The following is an 18,037-nucleotide window of genomic DNA, read 5'->3' on the forward strand; positions in this document are numbered from 1 at the left end:
CTGGTCATCGAGCAGGGACATCTTTAGGGATTCCAGATCGGGGAGAGGATGATAAAGCATTTTGGTGGAGTCACCATCTCGGGGGAAGGAAAGGTGGGGGAGGGGAGAGCACACCGGATGACAGGCTGGCTGGCTGGCTCTGAGCCACCCAAACTACCTGCTTGCTGAGGAGCTCATGTACAACTAACTCATCACCACCAGCCACAGTGGTCACGGTGTGGGAGTCTCTGAATGCTCTGACTTCACGTAATGTTTTTGTTATTGTTAGAAAGGACAGCTCTGCTGGGTGGTGGTGCACACCTTTAATCCTTAGGAGGCAGAGGCAGGCAGATATCTAAGTTCGAGGCCAGCCTGGTCTACAACAGAGTGCGTTCCAGGTCAGCCAGGGCTACACAGAGAAACCCTGTCTTAAAGAAAGAAAGAAAGAAAGAAAGAAAGAAAGAAAGAAGGAAGGAAGGAAGGAAGGAAGGAAGGAAGGAAGGAAGGAAGGAAGGAAGGAAGGAAGGAAAGAAAGAAAGAAAGAAAGAAAGAAAGAAAGAAAGAAAGAAAGAAAGAAAGAAAGAAAGAAAGAAGAAAGAAAGAAAAGTAAAAAAGAGGGGGTGGGGGATGGGGGCAGTTCATGAGATTACTCACTAAATAAGGCCCTGCCTTGAGAGGCCTTCTAACAACACTGACTGTGTCATTGGACCATGTGTTTTCATTGTGGTTTGGAGTAATCTGGACATTAGTGTCTGGTCGAAGGAGGTCCAGGCATTTAAACCAAGAACTCTGGGCAGAGCCTCTCCTACCCAAAGACACCTTCACAGTAGCTGCAAGATGATGCTCCCATCACAAGACCTTTTGTTTTTGTCATCATCTACAGAAGATTGTAAGGACATAGAATCTGCAACATTTACAATGACATTGCCCTGTACCCCTTCCTTGTGAGGTGCCCAATCTGCGCGGCCACACCCTCTTCCCTGGGTTTATTCAGATTTGCACAATGTTTAAAAAAACAAACAAACAAAAAACACAAAAAAAACAACCACCATCTAACCAGGAGATGCCTTTTGGCTTTAAGCTTCCAAACAAGCAGCCAGGGTCATCTAAGGGGAGTTTGTCTTACCAACATCTCGTCGATAAATTCCTTCAAAATAAGAGCTACTTTTCTGGTCTTGCCTGAGGCGTGGGTGTATATCACGGTCGTCGCTCCTCGATTCCAATCAACAACCACCACGTTCATCTCTTGTACATTGAGCAAACTCTGTACCAACTCTTCCATCCAAACTGGAGGGGAGCCTGTTGGCCGGAAGCCATGGATGATGAAGGTGGTTGTCTTGGTCACATTTAAGCTCCCCAGAGCTGTGGAGTTGATGAGTTGTGCACAGATCTGGTTTCTCTGTGTGTAGAGCATCAGTCTCACATTTAATCCTGTACCAACCACTGCACTGTGGAAGCTCAGTCTGGTGAAGGATGGGCATGCTTCATCCGTGTCTGGAAATAAGAATTAGATGGCATCATTCAGTGCCTCCTAAGCAGGGCATCAAGCAGAAAAGTGTTGTGATTCACTCCTCGGGGCTCTTACGTTCCTCACAGCACCTTGCAAGGGCCTAGATCTACCTACATGAAGTTGAAAAGTCATGCTTGATCAAGCATTTCTAAGTAACAATTTCTCCAGACATCTTTCTCTAGACTCTTTCAAGGTCAAAACCACAAGTTAGCTCAAGGAAGCCTTCCGCAATCCTCCCAGCCATAAGCATATCCTCACTCCCTGACTCCCTAAGCACCTGTGTGTACCTCACTTACAGCACAATGTGAAATCCCTTTCAAGGATGTATTCTGGGTGTTGTGTACAGATGTGTCTGTCCTGGGAGAGCCCGTAGAATGGTAATTTCTAACCTGTGTGTCCTCAGAAGACGGAACACAGCAGAAGAGTCACTGACTGAGTCTCCATGGTCTCTTGTGCAACACCCTCAACGGGACAGTGGTCAGTGTGTGTGCCCTGCCCTGGGCACCTGAAACTGCAGGCCCTGCCAGCTGGTTCTGAGCCCTTTTCTTAGCTCCTCAAGCTCTCCTGTCAGGCCTTCATGTTGTAGAATATTAGTTGAAGATGTGTTATATTTGTTTATGCTGTGCAACATTTAATGATGCAAAGATGTTTTGTATTCTCTTATGTTGCATTTATTTAACTCTGTGAAGCTGTGTTACTTTGCCTGTCTAAAGCACCCAATTGGTCTAATAAAGATCTGAATGGCCAATAGCAAGGCAGGAGAAAGGATAGGCGGAGCTGGCAGGCAGAGAGAATAAATAGAAGGAGAAATCTGAGAGAAGAGATCAAGGATCGAAAAAAGAAGAGGTCAGCCACACAGCCAGACACGGAATAAGAAGAAAAGAAAAGACACAGAAATAGAGAAAGGCAAAAGCCCAGAGACAAAAGATAGGGGGGATAATTTAAGTTTAAAAAAAAAAAACTGGCTAGAAATAAGTCAAGCTAAGGCTGGGCATTTATAAGTAAGAATATGTCTCCTCCATGTGTTTATTTGGGAGCTGGGTGATGGGCCCCCAAGGAGAAAAGAACAGACTATGAAAGAGTAAAATAAAAAACCAGCAACACCTCTGCCCTGCAGGACAGCCTTGGAAGGGAGTCGGACTCAAGGAAGACTCAGTACAAATCTGGGAGATCTTTTTGTTGTCGAGACAGGATCTCAATATGAAACCCATGTGAAGCAAGTCTGGCTTCAGACAATTTGCAGGCCTCCTATCTCACCCTCCTAAATTCTAGGACTGTAGCTGTGTCCTGCCCTGCCCGGCTTGGAGCATCTCACTGGGAATGTCACTCAGTGGGGAAGTACTGTAAGACTGCTTTCGGTCGCTAGGATATAGTCACTAACAGTGTAGTGGAGAAACTGGGCTAGGCCTTGCTTGGTCACCACTGTGTGGTACTGCAGCAGGACAGGTGAACTGTCTATGCCTGTAACAGCAGAGGATGGAGAGGCCACAGCGTCACTGTTCCAGTGCTGGCATTGGAACTGGAACCCAACTGTGACAGGGAAACTGATTAATACAAAAATGAGAAACATGATCTGTCTTCCTGACAAAGGATCGCCATAATAAATGGCGTAGGAGGGCTATGGGCCTGTTCTCGATGAAAGGATTCCAGGGACAGGATACACTAGTGCATTACTTCACCCTAGGGTAGGTCTTGTGGTGGAAGGAAAAGTGCAATAAAATAAACCAAGTCAGCTGGAAAATTGGTATCTACACAATCAGGTGAAAGTGTGGCCTCAGCTTTCAAGCCATGGAGACAGACAGTCACACTGTGGTTACTGTGGTGGTTTGAATAAGAAGGGCTCCCTAAGGCTCACACATTTGAATGCTTAGTCATGGGGAGTGACTCTTGTAGGAATTTAGCAGAGTAGACCTTAGAGTGAATAGCTGTTTTCTAGAAGTACTTTGACCTTGACAAATCACTGTGGAAAACAGTAAAGAATCTTTGTGGAAAACAGTGATTTCCCATGATTTGCAGAATTGTTTTTCTGAAGGGGCATTGCAGTCTTCGCATGACATTGGTCACAAGATGCCTCTGGCACACCTGAGGCTCTTAGATTATTGTGTATTACGAACTACATACAATAATGCACTAAAGTCATGTGGGCGTGTGATGCTTTCCTTTAGAGAAACATATAGATTAGATAGGACCTTGGTATGAGGAAATACCTTACCCCAAAACAACTCTGTGTAACAATCAATAAACATACCTTTGCACAGCTGTTCAGGGTTCAGTTTATCAGAGGTTCGACCTTCCTGCTGCCACATGGGCCTTAAAATTTCATCTTGGAGAGACTTTTTTTTTCCCCTTCGAGACAGGGTTTCTCTGTGTGGTTTTGGTGCCTGTCCTGGATCTCACTCTGTAAACCAGGCTGACCTCGAACTCACAGAGATCCGCCTGGCTCTGCCTCCTGCGTGCTGGGATTAAAGGCGTGTGTCACCACCGCTGGGCTTGGAGAGACTTTTTTCTTCAACCAACCCACTCAACACAAAACACTCTGACAGGTACTATTTGAGAAGAGATTAGGAGGTGTGGCCTTGTTGGAGTGGGTGTGGCCTTGTTGGAGTAGGTGTGGCCTTGTTTAAGGAAGTGTATCACTGGGGGTGGGCTTGGAAGTTTCAAAAGCCCAGTCTCCCTCTCCCTCTCCCTCTCCCTCTCCCTCTCCCTCTCCTCCCTCTCCCTCTCCCTCTCCCTCTCCCTCTCCCTCTCCCTCTCCCTCTCCCTCTCCCTCTCCCTCTCCCTCTCCTCTCCCTCTCCCTCTCCCTCTCCCTCTCCCTCTCCCTCTCCCTCTCCCTCTCCCTCTCCCTCTCCCTCTCCCTCTCCTCTCCCTCTCCCTCTCCCTCTCCCTCTCCCTCTCCCTCTCCCTCTCCCTCTCCCTCTCCCTCCCTCTCCCTCTCCCTCTCCCTCTCCCTCTCCCTCTCCCTCTCCCTCTCCCTCTCCCTCTCCCTCTCCTCCCTCTCCTCTCCCTCTCCCTCTCCCTCTCCCTCTCCCTCTCCCTCTCCCTCTCCCTCTCCCTCTCCCTCTTCTCTTCCCTCTCCCTCCCCTCTCCTCTCCTCTCTCCTCCATCAGATCAGGATGTAGCCATCAACCATTTTTCTAGCACCATGCTGCCATGCCTGTCACCATGCTCCCCGCCATGATGATAACGGACAAACCTCTCAAACTGTAAGCCAGCTCCAGCTAAACACTTGACTTAGAGGAGTTGCTGTGGTCATGGGGTCTCTTCACAGCAATAGAACATAGGGACTAAGACATCATAAAAGAGGAAATCCCAATGCCTAGAATATATAACTAAAGCATTCATAGGTAAAGGGACAAATTTACTGACAAATGGTTCAGAAAATATAGATAGATAGCTAACTGATGATGAAATGTGTGTGTCAAAATGTCAAGAATAAATCAATATGGGGCTGCAGTGTGGGCAGCAGCTGAGCACAGCATGTTCAAGGCCCAGGGAGTTCCACAAAGAACCAATAAGTAAATCTGTGCAAAGGTTTGCTGCTGTCCTGTTTACTCCCTTATTCTTGTAGCTTTTCTAAAAATGTTCGGTTATTTCTCTCTCTCTCTCTCTCTCTCTCTCTATATATATATATATATATATATATATATATATATATGTGTGTGTGTGTGTGTGTGTGTGTGTGTGTATGTATATACATATACATTACATGAGGTAAATGAAGAGTTCTGGGGTCCCTGGGTTTGGAATTTGACAGAATTTGACTTTTGCAGTAGTTCGTAATGCTCTGATGAAGAGCTGCTCTGGGTGGAACACACACATAGGTAGGGCCCTGCAGCCAACTCCAGCCACCAAGAGACAAAAGGCAAAAGACAAATAGAAGTGAAAACTCTAACCAGTTTCCAGACACTACATAATGACCAGGACTGCGTTATTTTAAGTAGAATTATTGGCAAACCGCCCGGTAAGGCACTGTCCCACGCTCCACTCTGTCAAAAGAGAAGCGCAGGCCCCAGCACCGAGCTGGAGAGCATCTTCTGGGGTGAGTCAGAGAGAAGGTCAGGGATGGAACAGAAGGAGGAGGCTTCGAGCTTGCAAGGGACCCCCAAAAGGCAAGGGGACCTCAGGATGCACCTATGCTGACTTCCCTCTGGAAATTTGAGAACCAATTTGTGCTGGTTAGTTTTTTGTCAACTTGACACCAGCTAGAGCCATGGGGTTACTTTTGGTCATGGCATTTATCACAGTAATAGTAACCAAAGTAATACACACTGTCCTGGACCCTGCATCTCCACTGGATAGTCAGGCACGGCTCCCGTGGTAGATCAACACTTCTGTGTCAGCCCCTCACTTCCTCTTCCTGGAGAAGGAATGCCCCTGGAGCACACGGACTGCACCTGTCTCCTGGGAGAGCCCATCCCTGGGCAATGACGCACTGTTTAATTTGTCATCTTACAGTACAGGAGGTGTTGTGGGGTGGGGTTGAACCTTTTGTCTTATCTATCCATAAAGCTAAGTTTTGTTCCAGTAACTTGCTCTCCAGGCAGCCTGGGGACATCATGTTCCTTTTCACACACGGCCTATCTGTCCAAGAGAGGAATGTGGCTGGGATTAATCCTGAACAAGGTCATATTGGGGGAGACAGATGACCCTTTACCCAGAAGAGGACTACTTAATTACTAGGACCGTTCACCTTAGGACGCGTGAACCTTAGGCCAATGCGTCAGAAGCCACACATTCATCTGGGTCCTTGAGAGACAGGCGATTGGTGAGCTGAAGGCTAGCCTGGGCTATCACGAGAACTTGTTACAGAGGGTGGGAAGGAGTCTGTAGAAAGCACAGGGGACTTCACCACGCCCCCTGGCAGGCTACCTGCTTCTGTACCCCATCTGTCTGAAACAAGAGACATTACACCTGTCCCTTTCTGATTGTTTTGGAATTCAGTTACTCTGAACTAACATTTCCTCCTGCCCTGCGGTCTTTTGAATGAGAATGGCCCCCATAGGCTCATATATTTGCATGCTTAGTCCACAGTTGATGGACTGTTTGGAAAGGATTAGGAGGTGTGGCCTTGTTGGATGGGATGAGTCACTGGGGATGAGCTTTGAGGTTTCAAAAGCCTATGCCAGGTCCAGTCTCTCTCTTTCTCTCTCTCTGCTGCTGCCTGTGGATCAGGATGTAAAGCTCTCAGCTACTGCTCCAGCGCCATGTCTGTCTGCTTCTTGCCACCACAATAATGGACTAACCTCTGAAGCTGTAAGCAAGCCTCTTATTAAATACTTTCTTTTACAAGAGTTGGCTTGGTCATGATGTCTCTCTCCACAGCCATAGAACATTGATGAAGACACACCCCCGTCCCATGAAAGTTGCCCTCTTACGGTAACTTTGTCTGTGTGAAGTGTTCTCTGGACCGTGCTGAGACCGAGGCTTGCTCTGTCCAGCCTTTCTACTCCTTCCTTTCTCAGGTGCCAGCCCTGCAGCATGCTGGGACATTTCCTGGCCCACTCTCCCCTCCTCCTGGCTCCATCCCATGTTCCCCTGCCAACAGAGCTCTCGGGTTTGTTGGTTGGTTCATTTGGCTTGGTGTGACTTTTTTTTTTAATTACACTAATGAGGAGTAGCACATGTGTGTCATGGCGTGGGGGTCAGAGGACACAGTCCTTGGCTCTTTCCTCCCACCATGTGGGTCCTGGAGCTGGACCTCTCATTGGCAGTTTTGGTAGCGAGTGCTTTTAACCACTGAGTCATCTCACTGGTCCCTTCACTGGGACTTTTGAGGCAAGATAGGACTATGTAACCCAAGCTAACATCAAACTCAGGATGCTTCTGCCTCAGCCTCCCTAGTCCTTGAATTACAGGCAGGTAACACCATGCCTGATTCAAAATTAAACTTATTGTTTATTAATTATCTTTTTTCCTAATTAAAACAATATTTTATAAATGTACCATGTGCGTGCTTGGTATCGGCATAAGTCAGAAGAGGGCATCAGATCCCCTGGAACTTGGAGTTACAAATGGTTATGAGCTGCCATGTGGGTGATGGGAAAAACCATACCCCGGTCCTCTGGAAGAGCAACAAGTGCTCTTAACCACTGAGCCATCCAGTCCACTTATTGAATTTGCAGTGTTGAGGACCAGCTCGGGGCCTTATGTATGTGAGGCAAGCACTGCACCACTGAGCTCCATCTTTGGTTCCCAGAAGTAAGCACTCTGAAGAGAAAACAAGGAATGTTTGGTATCTTGGACCACGTCACAAATGAGCTTACGCTACTTGGGGTCAGGTGTTGTGTTGCTGTTGCTCTTGTTCCTGGTACTGGAACTTTTTGTTGGAGTCAAAATTCCCAGCAATTTGGAGAGCATACGGACAGCAGACACTGTGAGAAACAAGCGTGTTCAAAGGCTCCCCACACAGAGTTCCGTATGTTCTAATTTATGCTAGCGTATTTAAAGCTATGAACTATTTTATGCTTCCCAAAGGCAAACAACTTTTGGACTATTTATTGATTTCTTACAAAGTAGGTAACCGCAGAGTATATTAAACTGGTTTTTCAAGCTTTTTTAACCTTGTCTCTCATAGTTCCCTGAAACAGGAGAAATTATGCATGTCCTTTTTTGACTAGTTACCCTGAAATAACATTTCTGAAAACTGTAAAAGTACAATGAAATGGACTGTGTATACAACACCCTTTGAGAACAGGTCTGCATTCTATTCAGAGGTGGCATAATTATTATTTATGACCTTCTTTCTTCTGTTAAAAGAAACAGATTCAAATAGAAAATCAGGGCAACCGTCAAAATCTTTTTATGTTGTGTAGCCCAGGCTGGCCCTAAACTTACTATGTAGCTGAGGATGACCTTGAGCTTCTGATCTTCCTGCCTCTGCTTCTTGTGTGCTGGGATTACAGGTGCACACACCACACCTGGTCCATGCAGTGCTGGGGATCAAACCCAGGACCTCGTGCAGGCTAGGCAAGAACTCTATCAGCTGAGCTACATTGAAATCCCACTGTCCCGAAGTCAGGCCACATTTCCTTATGATCTGGCTGTGTCCATGTACATAGTCCACGGATGCTCTCCTGCTGTACTAGCCGAGTTAAGTAGTCATGAGCATTAGCTCATAAAGCTGAAAGTATTTACCCTTTGCTCTCTTACAAAGTTTGCTTTGTACGGTGTCTTAAAAACAAAAACAAAAACAAAAGCAACACAGTGTCTTAAAAAACACAACACAGTTTTGGGAAAAGCATGGGTTTGAGATCCAAATCCTGGCATAATCAATTACCTAACCTCTCTTGTGCCTCTAGCTTGCATCTATAAAATGACCATAATAATGCTAACTTCTCACGCAATGCTACATAGAGGCAGCTTGGATTAGAAGCCAAAAACTTGTGTCCTTACACAAATGTAATTATTTGAATGTGAAATGTCTCCCACAGGTTCGTATGTTTGAACGCTTGTCCTCAAATGTGGGCACTGTTTGAAGAGGCTGTAGAATTCTTGGGAAGTGGGTCCTAGCTGAAGGAAGTGTTCCTGAGGGCCAGGCCTTACGGATTAGAGGCTGGGCACACTTCCAGCCGCAGCTGTCTGCTTCCTGACCTGTTCAGGTGTAACAGCTGCACCTGAGCTCCACCACCAACATCGGAGTCCCAAGCTACCCTGCCTGTCCCACCACGGAGGGCAGCATCCTCTTACACCACGAGCCAAAGAAACTCTTCCTCCCTTAAGTTGTCAAAGCGGATGAGAGGGAGTGCACAGCACTTGTGAGGCCCTGGGTTCAAGCCTCAGCACCACATTCACACACAGACAGACAGTCACACACACACACACACACACACACACACACACACAAATATCTTTTGGTATTTTGAACCAACTGAAAACAGTTCGTCAACACTCTACTATAAAGAAAAGAAAAGGGAAGGGACTCTCTAAATGAAGCTCTGTGTGATTCCGTCTGTTTACACAGTGTCAACAACACTCATAAACTGCTACACAAGGAAGTACAGCCAGCCCGGGCCACCAAGGGACAGGTTGCTGATTAGAAATGACCTTTTTTACCATGCAGTTTTATAGGTGATCAAAAAAAAAGTAGCCTATCTTTAAGTAAATTTTGACCTTTTATTCACTGTGCATTTATTTGCAATACTTTTGATATTTTAAATATGTTATTGGGAGGGCTAGATGGTTCATTGGGTAGAGGTGCCTTTTGCTAAGGCTGTTAACCTGAGTTTGGAACCCTCACAGTGGAAAGGAAAGAACTTGATGCCAGCAAGTAGTTCTCTGAATTCCACTAGCACATTGTGTTTGTGTATATATGCACGTTCATGCACACACACACATACAAATAAATAAAAATAAACATATAAATTAATTACTTAAATGTAATTTTGTTTTGTTTTGTTTTTGAGACAGGATTTCTCCGTGTAGTTTTGGTGCCTGTCCTGGATCTCACTCTGTAGACCAGGCTGGCCATGAACTCACAGAGATCCGCCTGGCTCTGCCTTCTGAGTGCTGGGATTAAAGGCATGTGCCACCACCGCTGCCTGGCTTAAATGTAATTTTTTTAAGTTAAAAACATGAGGCTGGAGAGATGCTCAGCTGCTAAGGTCACTGGCTGCTCCTCCTAAGGACTCGGGTTTGATTGCCAGCGCCCACATGGTGGCTCACAACTATCTCTAAGTCTCAGAAGATAGGATGCCCTCTTCTGGCCTCTGTGGACACTGCATTCACATGGTGCACAGAATACATTCAGGAAGACACTCATAGACATAAAATGTCCAAAAATTTAAAAACATTTATCTTGGTTTCTGAGTTTTGGTGTTCCCTCATCTTAGATGTTGTTTCTGGGGAATGTCACTCACTTTACCCAAACCCTCAGACTGCCAGGGTTGTTCTAAGAATTACAAATTCTTAGGAGGTTTCCAGAGCTTTGGCACAAGGTAGATGCTAAATAGTTACCAGCTGTTGGTGTGGGTGACAGACTGGGAAAATACTATTTACCACCTAGAGTTAGTTGTACAACGACTTGAAATGATACGTCAAGGTGGGCTGGAATAAATCCTAATGTAATTAATTATAAATTTTCTAGGTCAGTTCTAAGCTTCATTTATTAGCATGCTTTTATGATTTTTAACAGTTTCAATCGATTTACAAAATTGAATTCTACCATCTTATCCTTTGCATTATTTTATTTTAAAATTTTTAATTTTGGGTTTTTTGGGGGGTTGTTTTTTTTTTTTTTTTTTTTTTCTTTTCGAGACAGGGTTTCTCTGTGTAGCTTTGTGCCTTTCCTGGAACTCACTTGGTAGCCCAGGCTGGCCTTGAACTCACAGAGATCCACCTAGCTCTGCCTTCCAAGTGCTGGGATTAAAGGTGTGCGCCACCACCGCCCATAGGGGCTAGAGACATGGCTCAGCAGTTAAGAGCACTGGCTGCTCTTCCAGAGGACCAGGGTTCAATTCCCAGCACCTACATGGCAGCTCACAACTGTCTGTAACTCCAGTTCCAGTGGATCTGACTCCCTCACAGATACATGCAGGTCAAACACCAATGCACATAAAAAGAAAAAGAAAAATTTTAAAAAGAAAATATGTCTAAAAAAATCATTATTATTGCTTGTGTGCATACACAAGCTCACACACAGGGAAGACTGAGCGTTCCCCTTCCACCTTTCCATAAGTTAGGGGTTCCAACTCAGTTCCCAGGCTTGAACAGCAGGTGATTTTTTCCCACTCGGCCATCTCACCAGGACTTCGTATTAATTTTAAAACATCTTTGGGTGTTTCTGAATTAGTTTAATGATTATTTTTCCTTTCCCTCTTTCTGGCACATGTATCTGTGTGTGGCATGTGTGTTTATGTGTATGCGTGTTCACATGTGTGTGGGTGCACATGTATGGGTGTGCTAGTGCATGCGGAGGCCAGAGGTTCACAGGTGTCATCCTCAACCACTCTCCACCTCATAAAGTGAGTCAGGGTCTGTAGTAGACTATTTTTAAGGTGTGTTACTTTTGTTTATGTTGCATTTGTTTAACTCTGTGAGGCTGTGTTACTGTGCCTGTCTAAAACACCTGATGGTTTAATGAAGAACTGGCCAGTAGCAAGGCAGGAGAGAGGATAGGCAGGACTGGCAGACAGAGATATAAATAGAAGGAGAACTGTGGGAAGAAGATTATAGAGCTAGGAGCCAGAGAAGGAGGAGAACTCCAGGAGCCAGCCACCTGGCCACCCGGCCACCCGGCCACCTAGCCACCTAGCCACCTAGCCACCCAGCAAGCCATGGAGTAAGAACCAAAGGTATACAGGAACATAAAGGGGAAGGCCTAGAGGCGAAAGGTAGACGGGGTAATTTAAGCTAAGGAAAGCTAGCTGGAAACTAGGCCAAGCTAAGGCCGGACATTCATAATTAAGAATAAGCCTCCGTGTGTGATTTATTTGGGAACTGGATGGCCAGCCCTCCACAAACGAGTAAAAAACCACCATCAGCAAGGGTCTCTCACTGGAAACTAGAGCTCCCTGATTCAGCTAGTCCAGCTGGTCAGCTTGCTTGGGAATCCTGCTTCTGCCCAGAGTTCTGGGGTTGTAGGAGCGCCTCCATATGCCTTAGGCACTAACGTGGGTTCATGCTTTCCTGGCACGCGCTCTATAAACCATCTTCTCAGCCCCAAAGATCACTTTTGTTGAAAATTAGTTGAATACTGGACCAGCAAGACGGCTTCGCGGGTAAAGGCACCTGATACCAAGCCTGACAACCTACATTCTCTCCAGGACCACACAGCAGAAGGAGAGAATCAACTCCTACAAGCTGTTCTCTGACTTCCATATGTGCACTGTGGCTTGTGAGCCCACGCATATTAAATAAATAAACAAATGGGATAGAAAATGGTTTCATATTTGGAACCTTATCCAGTCCTGGAATAGAGACATTTCTGCTCCATCTAGTCTGCTTTTGAAGTTTCATTTTTAAAGTTGGTCTTGGGGTTGGAAATGTAACTCAGTAGTTGAGTGTTTGCCCAGTGTGTGTAAGGTCCTAGGTTTAAAACCTAGCACTACCCCCGCTGCCCCAACCAAAAGTTTTCCTTAGAATAAATCACCTGTAACACTTTTATGAGCCATAGATTTTGAGGGGTTACAGATCTAATATCTGCCCCAGACAGTGGTGGTGCAGACCTTTAATCCCAGCACAGAGGCAGGTGAATCTCTGAGTTTAAGGCCAGCCTAGTCTACAAGAGTTCCAGGACAGCCGAGGCTACACAGAGAAACCGTGTCTCTAAAAACAAGCAAGCAAACAAAAGCTGTGTCAAAATTCATAGTCACAAGCTTTGTGTGAAAAGGAAGTAGGTTCCTTGTCTGAGAGTTTATTCACTTCATTTTGTTAGCTCACTATGGAGATTAAGGTTTTCGTTTTGCTTTTATTACCTTTTTTTTGTATTGGAAATTGAACCCGGAACCTCATATGTGCTAGGCATGTGTCCTATAACTGAACTATGTCCTCAGCCTGGCAATGAATAATTTTGAAGTTATAAGTATACCATGCAGCATTGTAAGAAATTTATGTATATAAAATTATGGAGTTTTTCTGTAATAATGATTTAAATACACCTAAATACATGAAAGTACAACAATTTGTCCTTGCTAAAATATGAAAAGAAAAAAATGAAAAAACCTTCTATGCCTTAAGCATCGTAAAACAAATGTTTACATTTTCAAAAATGTTATTTAATTCCTTATTAGTAACACAATTTAGCTATGACACAAATTAATATTACCATATCTTTTTCAAGTTAATTCAAAGAAATAACAGTTGACAATTCCTCTATAATTGAGGGGAAATTTTTAATATAAGAACGTTCATTTTACCCATAGCTCCTGGCCTCAAAAATGCTCACACAGAACTTTGAAAGTCCATTAATATTTTTTAAAAGCATTGACTAAATGACCTACCTGATTTCGCCAAGCACAACAAACTGATAAGAAAACACAGCCTCAGCATAGGGACTCTCAAAAAATCATGTGTCCCAAACACAAGGAGGTGGCCCATTCAGCAGAGCCTGGCAGAATCCGGCTTTCTCCCTGAGAGCTCTCTGGGCTAATCCCCAGTCGTGACAGCAGGAAGTCCCTGAGGGAGGGGCCGCAACCTTGCTAGTCCTGTCAGGATCTTTAGCTCCTCCTCGTCGCAATAAAAGGTCTGGGATTTTCTGCTTGCACAATGAGTGCATATATTAATGTTTCATTTGCATCTGAAGGATGACGGGGTAAAAGTTTCATTCTTCGTGGGCGGTTTACTAGCTGTTTGGCTTGGTGTGTTGAAATCAACCTAATTTGAGATCCTTCTCCCTTGTGAATGAAATGATAAATCCGGTCAGTATTCTCCCTGACTGTGTATACAAACCACTTTCTATGTTAATTCACACGTACACTTTCCACAGAACAGTTTTTATACTTTTATTAATAACATTTCTTTAAAGTAAGTTATATGGCCGTGTTTACAAATGTATCCATGCCTCAGATTAAAGACCTCTTGTACTTAACCTTATTTTTACTGCTTTCTATCCAGAGTCCTTGTCTCCTTTAAAGCTGACTTTTTGCGTTTATATCTTATCTATTTTTAAAATTTATTTAATTTAATTTTTTTTTCCGAGACAGGGTTTTTCTGTGTAACAACAGCCCTAGCTTTCTTGGAACTAGCTCTGTAGACCAGGCTGGCCTCAAACTCACAGAGATCTACCTGCCTCTGCCTTCCAAGTGCTGGGATTAAAGACACTCACCATCACTGTCTGGCTATATTTTATTTATTTATTGGGGGTAGGCAGGTGAGTGTGTTGTGGTCCCTGTCCTCCCCAGTAGAGGTCAGAGGACAACATGCTTGGTCCTCTCTTTGCATTTGGAAATCTTGGAGATGGAGCTCACCTTCTCCTCACACCTGGGGGCAAGAAGGAGTATCTACCCCTATGCAGTCTCACCCACCCAATTCTCTTTAAAGAAAACGATGGGATCTACATCTTTCTAATGTCTGCACTAGAAGTAACTAACCCTGCACTAGGAGGAGACTGTGGGTGAGGGGGGTTCAGTGTACCTAGCCGGTGAGCAGGCCCTGGAGTAGATGAGGCGGATCACTAAGGACAGGTACACTGCAAAGTGACGTAATCCTCTTTCTACTGAAAAGTCTTCAAACATCAAGCTTCTGGTTAGTTTGTAAGCTTAGAAATGATAAGGGGGAAAAGAAACACCCCACCCTTTCATCCACACATCAGGCAAAAGCATTAGTTGTTTAGTCTGAGTATCTATGTGAAGTGCTTCTTGACTTAGGTATGGTGGCAGATGCCTGGAATCCCCATTCTCAGGGGGCTGAGGCTGAGGCTGGAGGATTGCAGGCTTGGAACCAGGCTGGGCTCCATACCAAGATCCTGCTCAAACAACAGGGCAGTGAGGTGGGGGTGGGGAGGGTAGGGAGGTGGGGAGGGTGGCCACCGACTCGACATATCGCCCCTCATCTATGTTTAGAGTCTCTGCATTTAACCATCCACTGGCGGCAGCAGATCTCCTTGCAGCCGCTGTCCAGGGAATCAGTTCACAACCACCTAGGAGGCTTTTTAACAGTACAGAGGGGCATGCGTGGTAAGAAGGCTAGGCAAGGCCATACTGAGTTCAAGGGTCAGCCTGAGCTCCATAGCAAGACCCTCTTCAAACAGAAAACAGAAAGCATGTGTCCATTTCTGCATCACGCCTGAGACCTAATGAACGTGAAGGCTGCTGACGCTGGTCCCCTAATCTGAGTTCAGATCCCTTGTCTTCCTCTCACTATGTGTGTGGCCTCAATAAATAAAACATTTAAGTTCTGTATGTCTCAACTTTCTCAATCATGAAGCGAAGATAAGATCAGGCACAGGGTTATTACACAGATTAAGTGAGGTAGTGCAGCTGAGTCCTCCACACTGTGCCTACCGCCAAGGTTAATTGTTCCCACCATTGGTAACTCCATTTACTATCTTCCTGGCCATGCGGCTGGCACGGTCCCCTCCCTCTGAAGGCTGCAGAGTTGAGAAGAGGCCTTTAAGAAGGACTTGAGGAATGGGGACCTCCTTCGAGTCCTTTCGTGAACACTGCAGGAACACACCCCAGTGTGTTTTGCTATTGTGTCCTGTTTGGGAACGAATTAAGGAACTGTCGTTAGGAAACTCCAATGGACAGCTGCCAGCTTTTCTACTTTGCACTTATCTGAGCCTTGCTCATTTGAAAACAGAGAATTGCTCTGTCTCTTTAAGGAACCCGCCCTGGAATGTGCCCCTCCCTGCCGGGTAAGTGTAGTTACCTGATAAATATTTGTTGAGTTCCTATCAGTTTTGAGTGCTTATCTGGACTTAGCCAATGTACTTTTTTTAGGGGGAAACTAGCCAATCATATAGGGATAAAGGCCATCCTGCTGAGCCGCCCTCTGTTATTAATGGTTAGGACACAGAAGGTCCCCTAACTTCCTGTCTGGGGGCTCTGTTTTCCTTCCACCATTCAAAATAGCAAAGAACCAATGGAGGAATGTGTTCTTTCTTTTTTAAATGAGTAAAAATGTTGACACTGTAATAAGACATATCAACTGTATAATTGGAAAACAAAACACCCCAAGGTGGGGGAGAGGACAGTAGGTGAGAGTGTAACCAAGCAGCACAAGGAGTCTTTTTTTTTTTTTTTTTTTTTTTTTTTTTTTTTTTTTTTGAGACAGTTTCTCTGCGTAGCTTTGCGCCTTTCCTGGGACTCACTTGGTAGCCCAGGCTGGCCTTGAACTCACAGAGATCAGCCTGGCTCTGCCTTCCGAGTGGCTCTGTGGCTGGGGATGGGATCCAGGGCCTTGGGCTCCCTAAGTGAGAGCTCTTCGGCTGACCTAGCCCCACAAGGGATCCTTTCATGGTGGAACACTTCTGCACTTTAGTTGTAGGGGTGATTACAGAAAGCCATGCAACGTGGGCACACATGTGCATGCCATGCTGACAGAGTCTAAATTAGGTCTCTGGGTTGTGCCAATGTCCACGTCCTGGTTTTGAAAGGACCTTATTACTTAGGTAAGATGTGCTGATGGGAAACTGGGTGGACACACAAGGACCTTCTTCCATTGTTCTTGCCACTTCCTACCAACCAACAATTATTTCAAAGTAAAATGTGTTTTTAAAACTTACAAAAGTGGGTCAACTCTTACAGTCATTGAAAGAACATTAATCTAAAGGTACTCTAAGGAAGCCCTGTCTTTATCTCCAATAGCTAACCAAGATTCTCTCAGTCTGATGGCCCTAATAAGGGACCACAACTCACAGATATCACTGTCTCCTCAGTCCAACCTATCATCATCATCACCATCATCATCACCATCATCACTTAGTGTAGTCTTCTGAGACAGAGTCTCACATAGCCCATGCTGGCTTCAAACTTGCTATGAAGCCAAAGCTGGCACTGAACTCCTGACCCGTCTGCCTCAGCCTCCCAGTTGCTGGGACTATTCATGAATCACCTCGTCTGCCTCATCTGCCTCTCCAATCTAGGGTATATATTATGTGTTTGCTTTTTCCCCCTGATTTTCCCACTCACCACAGAGAGCAGAGTAGAAAGTGGCAAACCAGCTTCTACCTTGTGGACCGGAAAGGCAGGTATGGAGGCGTGATGGAACCCGGGAGAGGTAGTTTTGTTATTCTCTTTTTTGACAACCAGAAAAGGTGGCCTGTGTCCCCACCCATCCTGGTCTAGGGCCACGCTGTCCTATGATTCACTGTGACACCCTTTGGTCAGCCTGCTTGTCTCTCAAGTTCAGAAAGATGAGTCATTCTCTCAACTCATATCCAGCAAAGAGATTAGATTTCTACTCCCCAAACCATACATCCCCCCCCCCACTTCTTCCTTTAAATAGTTCTCTGTTCTGGGGCTTTTTTGGTTTGTTTTTTTTCCTCCAGTTTTGTTTTGTTTGCTGAGCCCGGCCCCCTCGACAATTTTCAGTTTCATTTAATTTCGTTTTGTTTTGTTTTGTTTTAACTTTTTATTCTTTGTGAGTTTCCCATCATGCATCTTGATCCCTCTCGTCCACCCTTGCCCTGGATTCTGCCCTCTGCCCTTGTGACCTCCCCCCAAAACAAAATTTAAAAGTAAAAACAAAAAATAAAACAAACAACAACAAACTCACAGCTTGGAAGCTGTAGTGTGACACAGTGAGCCACACTGATACCCTTTAGTCCATCCATCTTTACTTGTAAGGGTTCATTGCAATGAGTCATTGGATGGTTCCAGGCCTCTGGCTTCTGCTACCCTATCGATACTGGACCCTCACTGGGGCTCCTCTTGGATGTCCTGTTGTTGCTCTGGGTCATGGAGGTCCTGCAGCTCTAGATCTGGCTCCTTCACACGCTCCAGTTCTAGATGAGGTGGATGTTGGGGTGGGCCAACTCACAGCCCTGGGCTGGATTGGTCATCCTGCCAGCTTTCCCTCATCGTTACCACCTGGGGGAGCTCTCCAGCACTGCCCCCCCAATTCTCCCCCAAACCAACACCCTCCCAGGTGTGGCCCAGATTCCCGGCATC

At 45.4% G+C, this 18,037-nt stretch overlaps 1 protein-coding gene across 1 annotated transcript in view; it reads right to left on the reverse strand.

The window, feature by feature from the left end:
* The window catches only part of Liph (lipase H), a 50,204-nt gene extending 36,599 nt beyond the window's left edge, over positions 1-13,605 (reverse strand). The window contains exons 1-2 of the mRNA XM_037209837.1: positions 13,427-13,605; positions 1,106-1,473 (exon numbers count right to left, since the gene is read on the reverse strand). Coding sequence (XP_037065732.1) covers positions 1,106-1,473; positions 13,427-13,523 — 465 coding nt within the window. The 5' untranslated portion in view covers positions 13,524-13,605. The remainder of the gene's footprint in view (positions 1-1,105; positions 1,474-13,426) is intronic.
* Positions 13,606-18,037: the final 4,432 nt, after the last annotated feature.

Source organism: Peromyscus leucopus, chromosome 12 (genome assembly GCF_004664715.2).
Source record: "Peromyscus leucopus breed LL Stock chromosome 12, UCI_PerLeu_2.1, whole genome shotgun sequence".
Taxonomy (NCBI): domain Eukaryota; kingdom Metazoa; phylum Chordata; class Mammalia; order Rodentia; family Cricetidae; genus Peromyscus; species Peromyscus leucopus.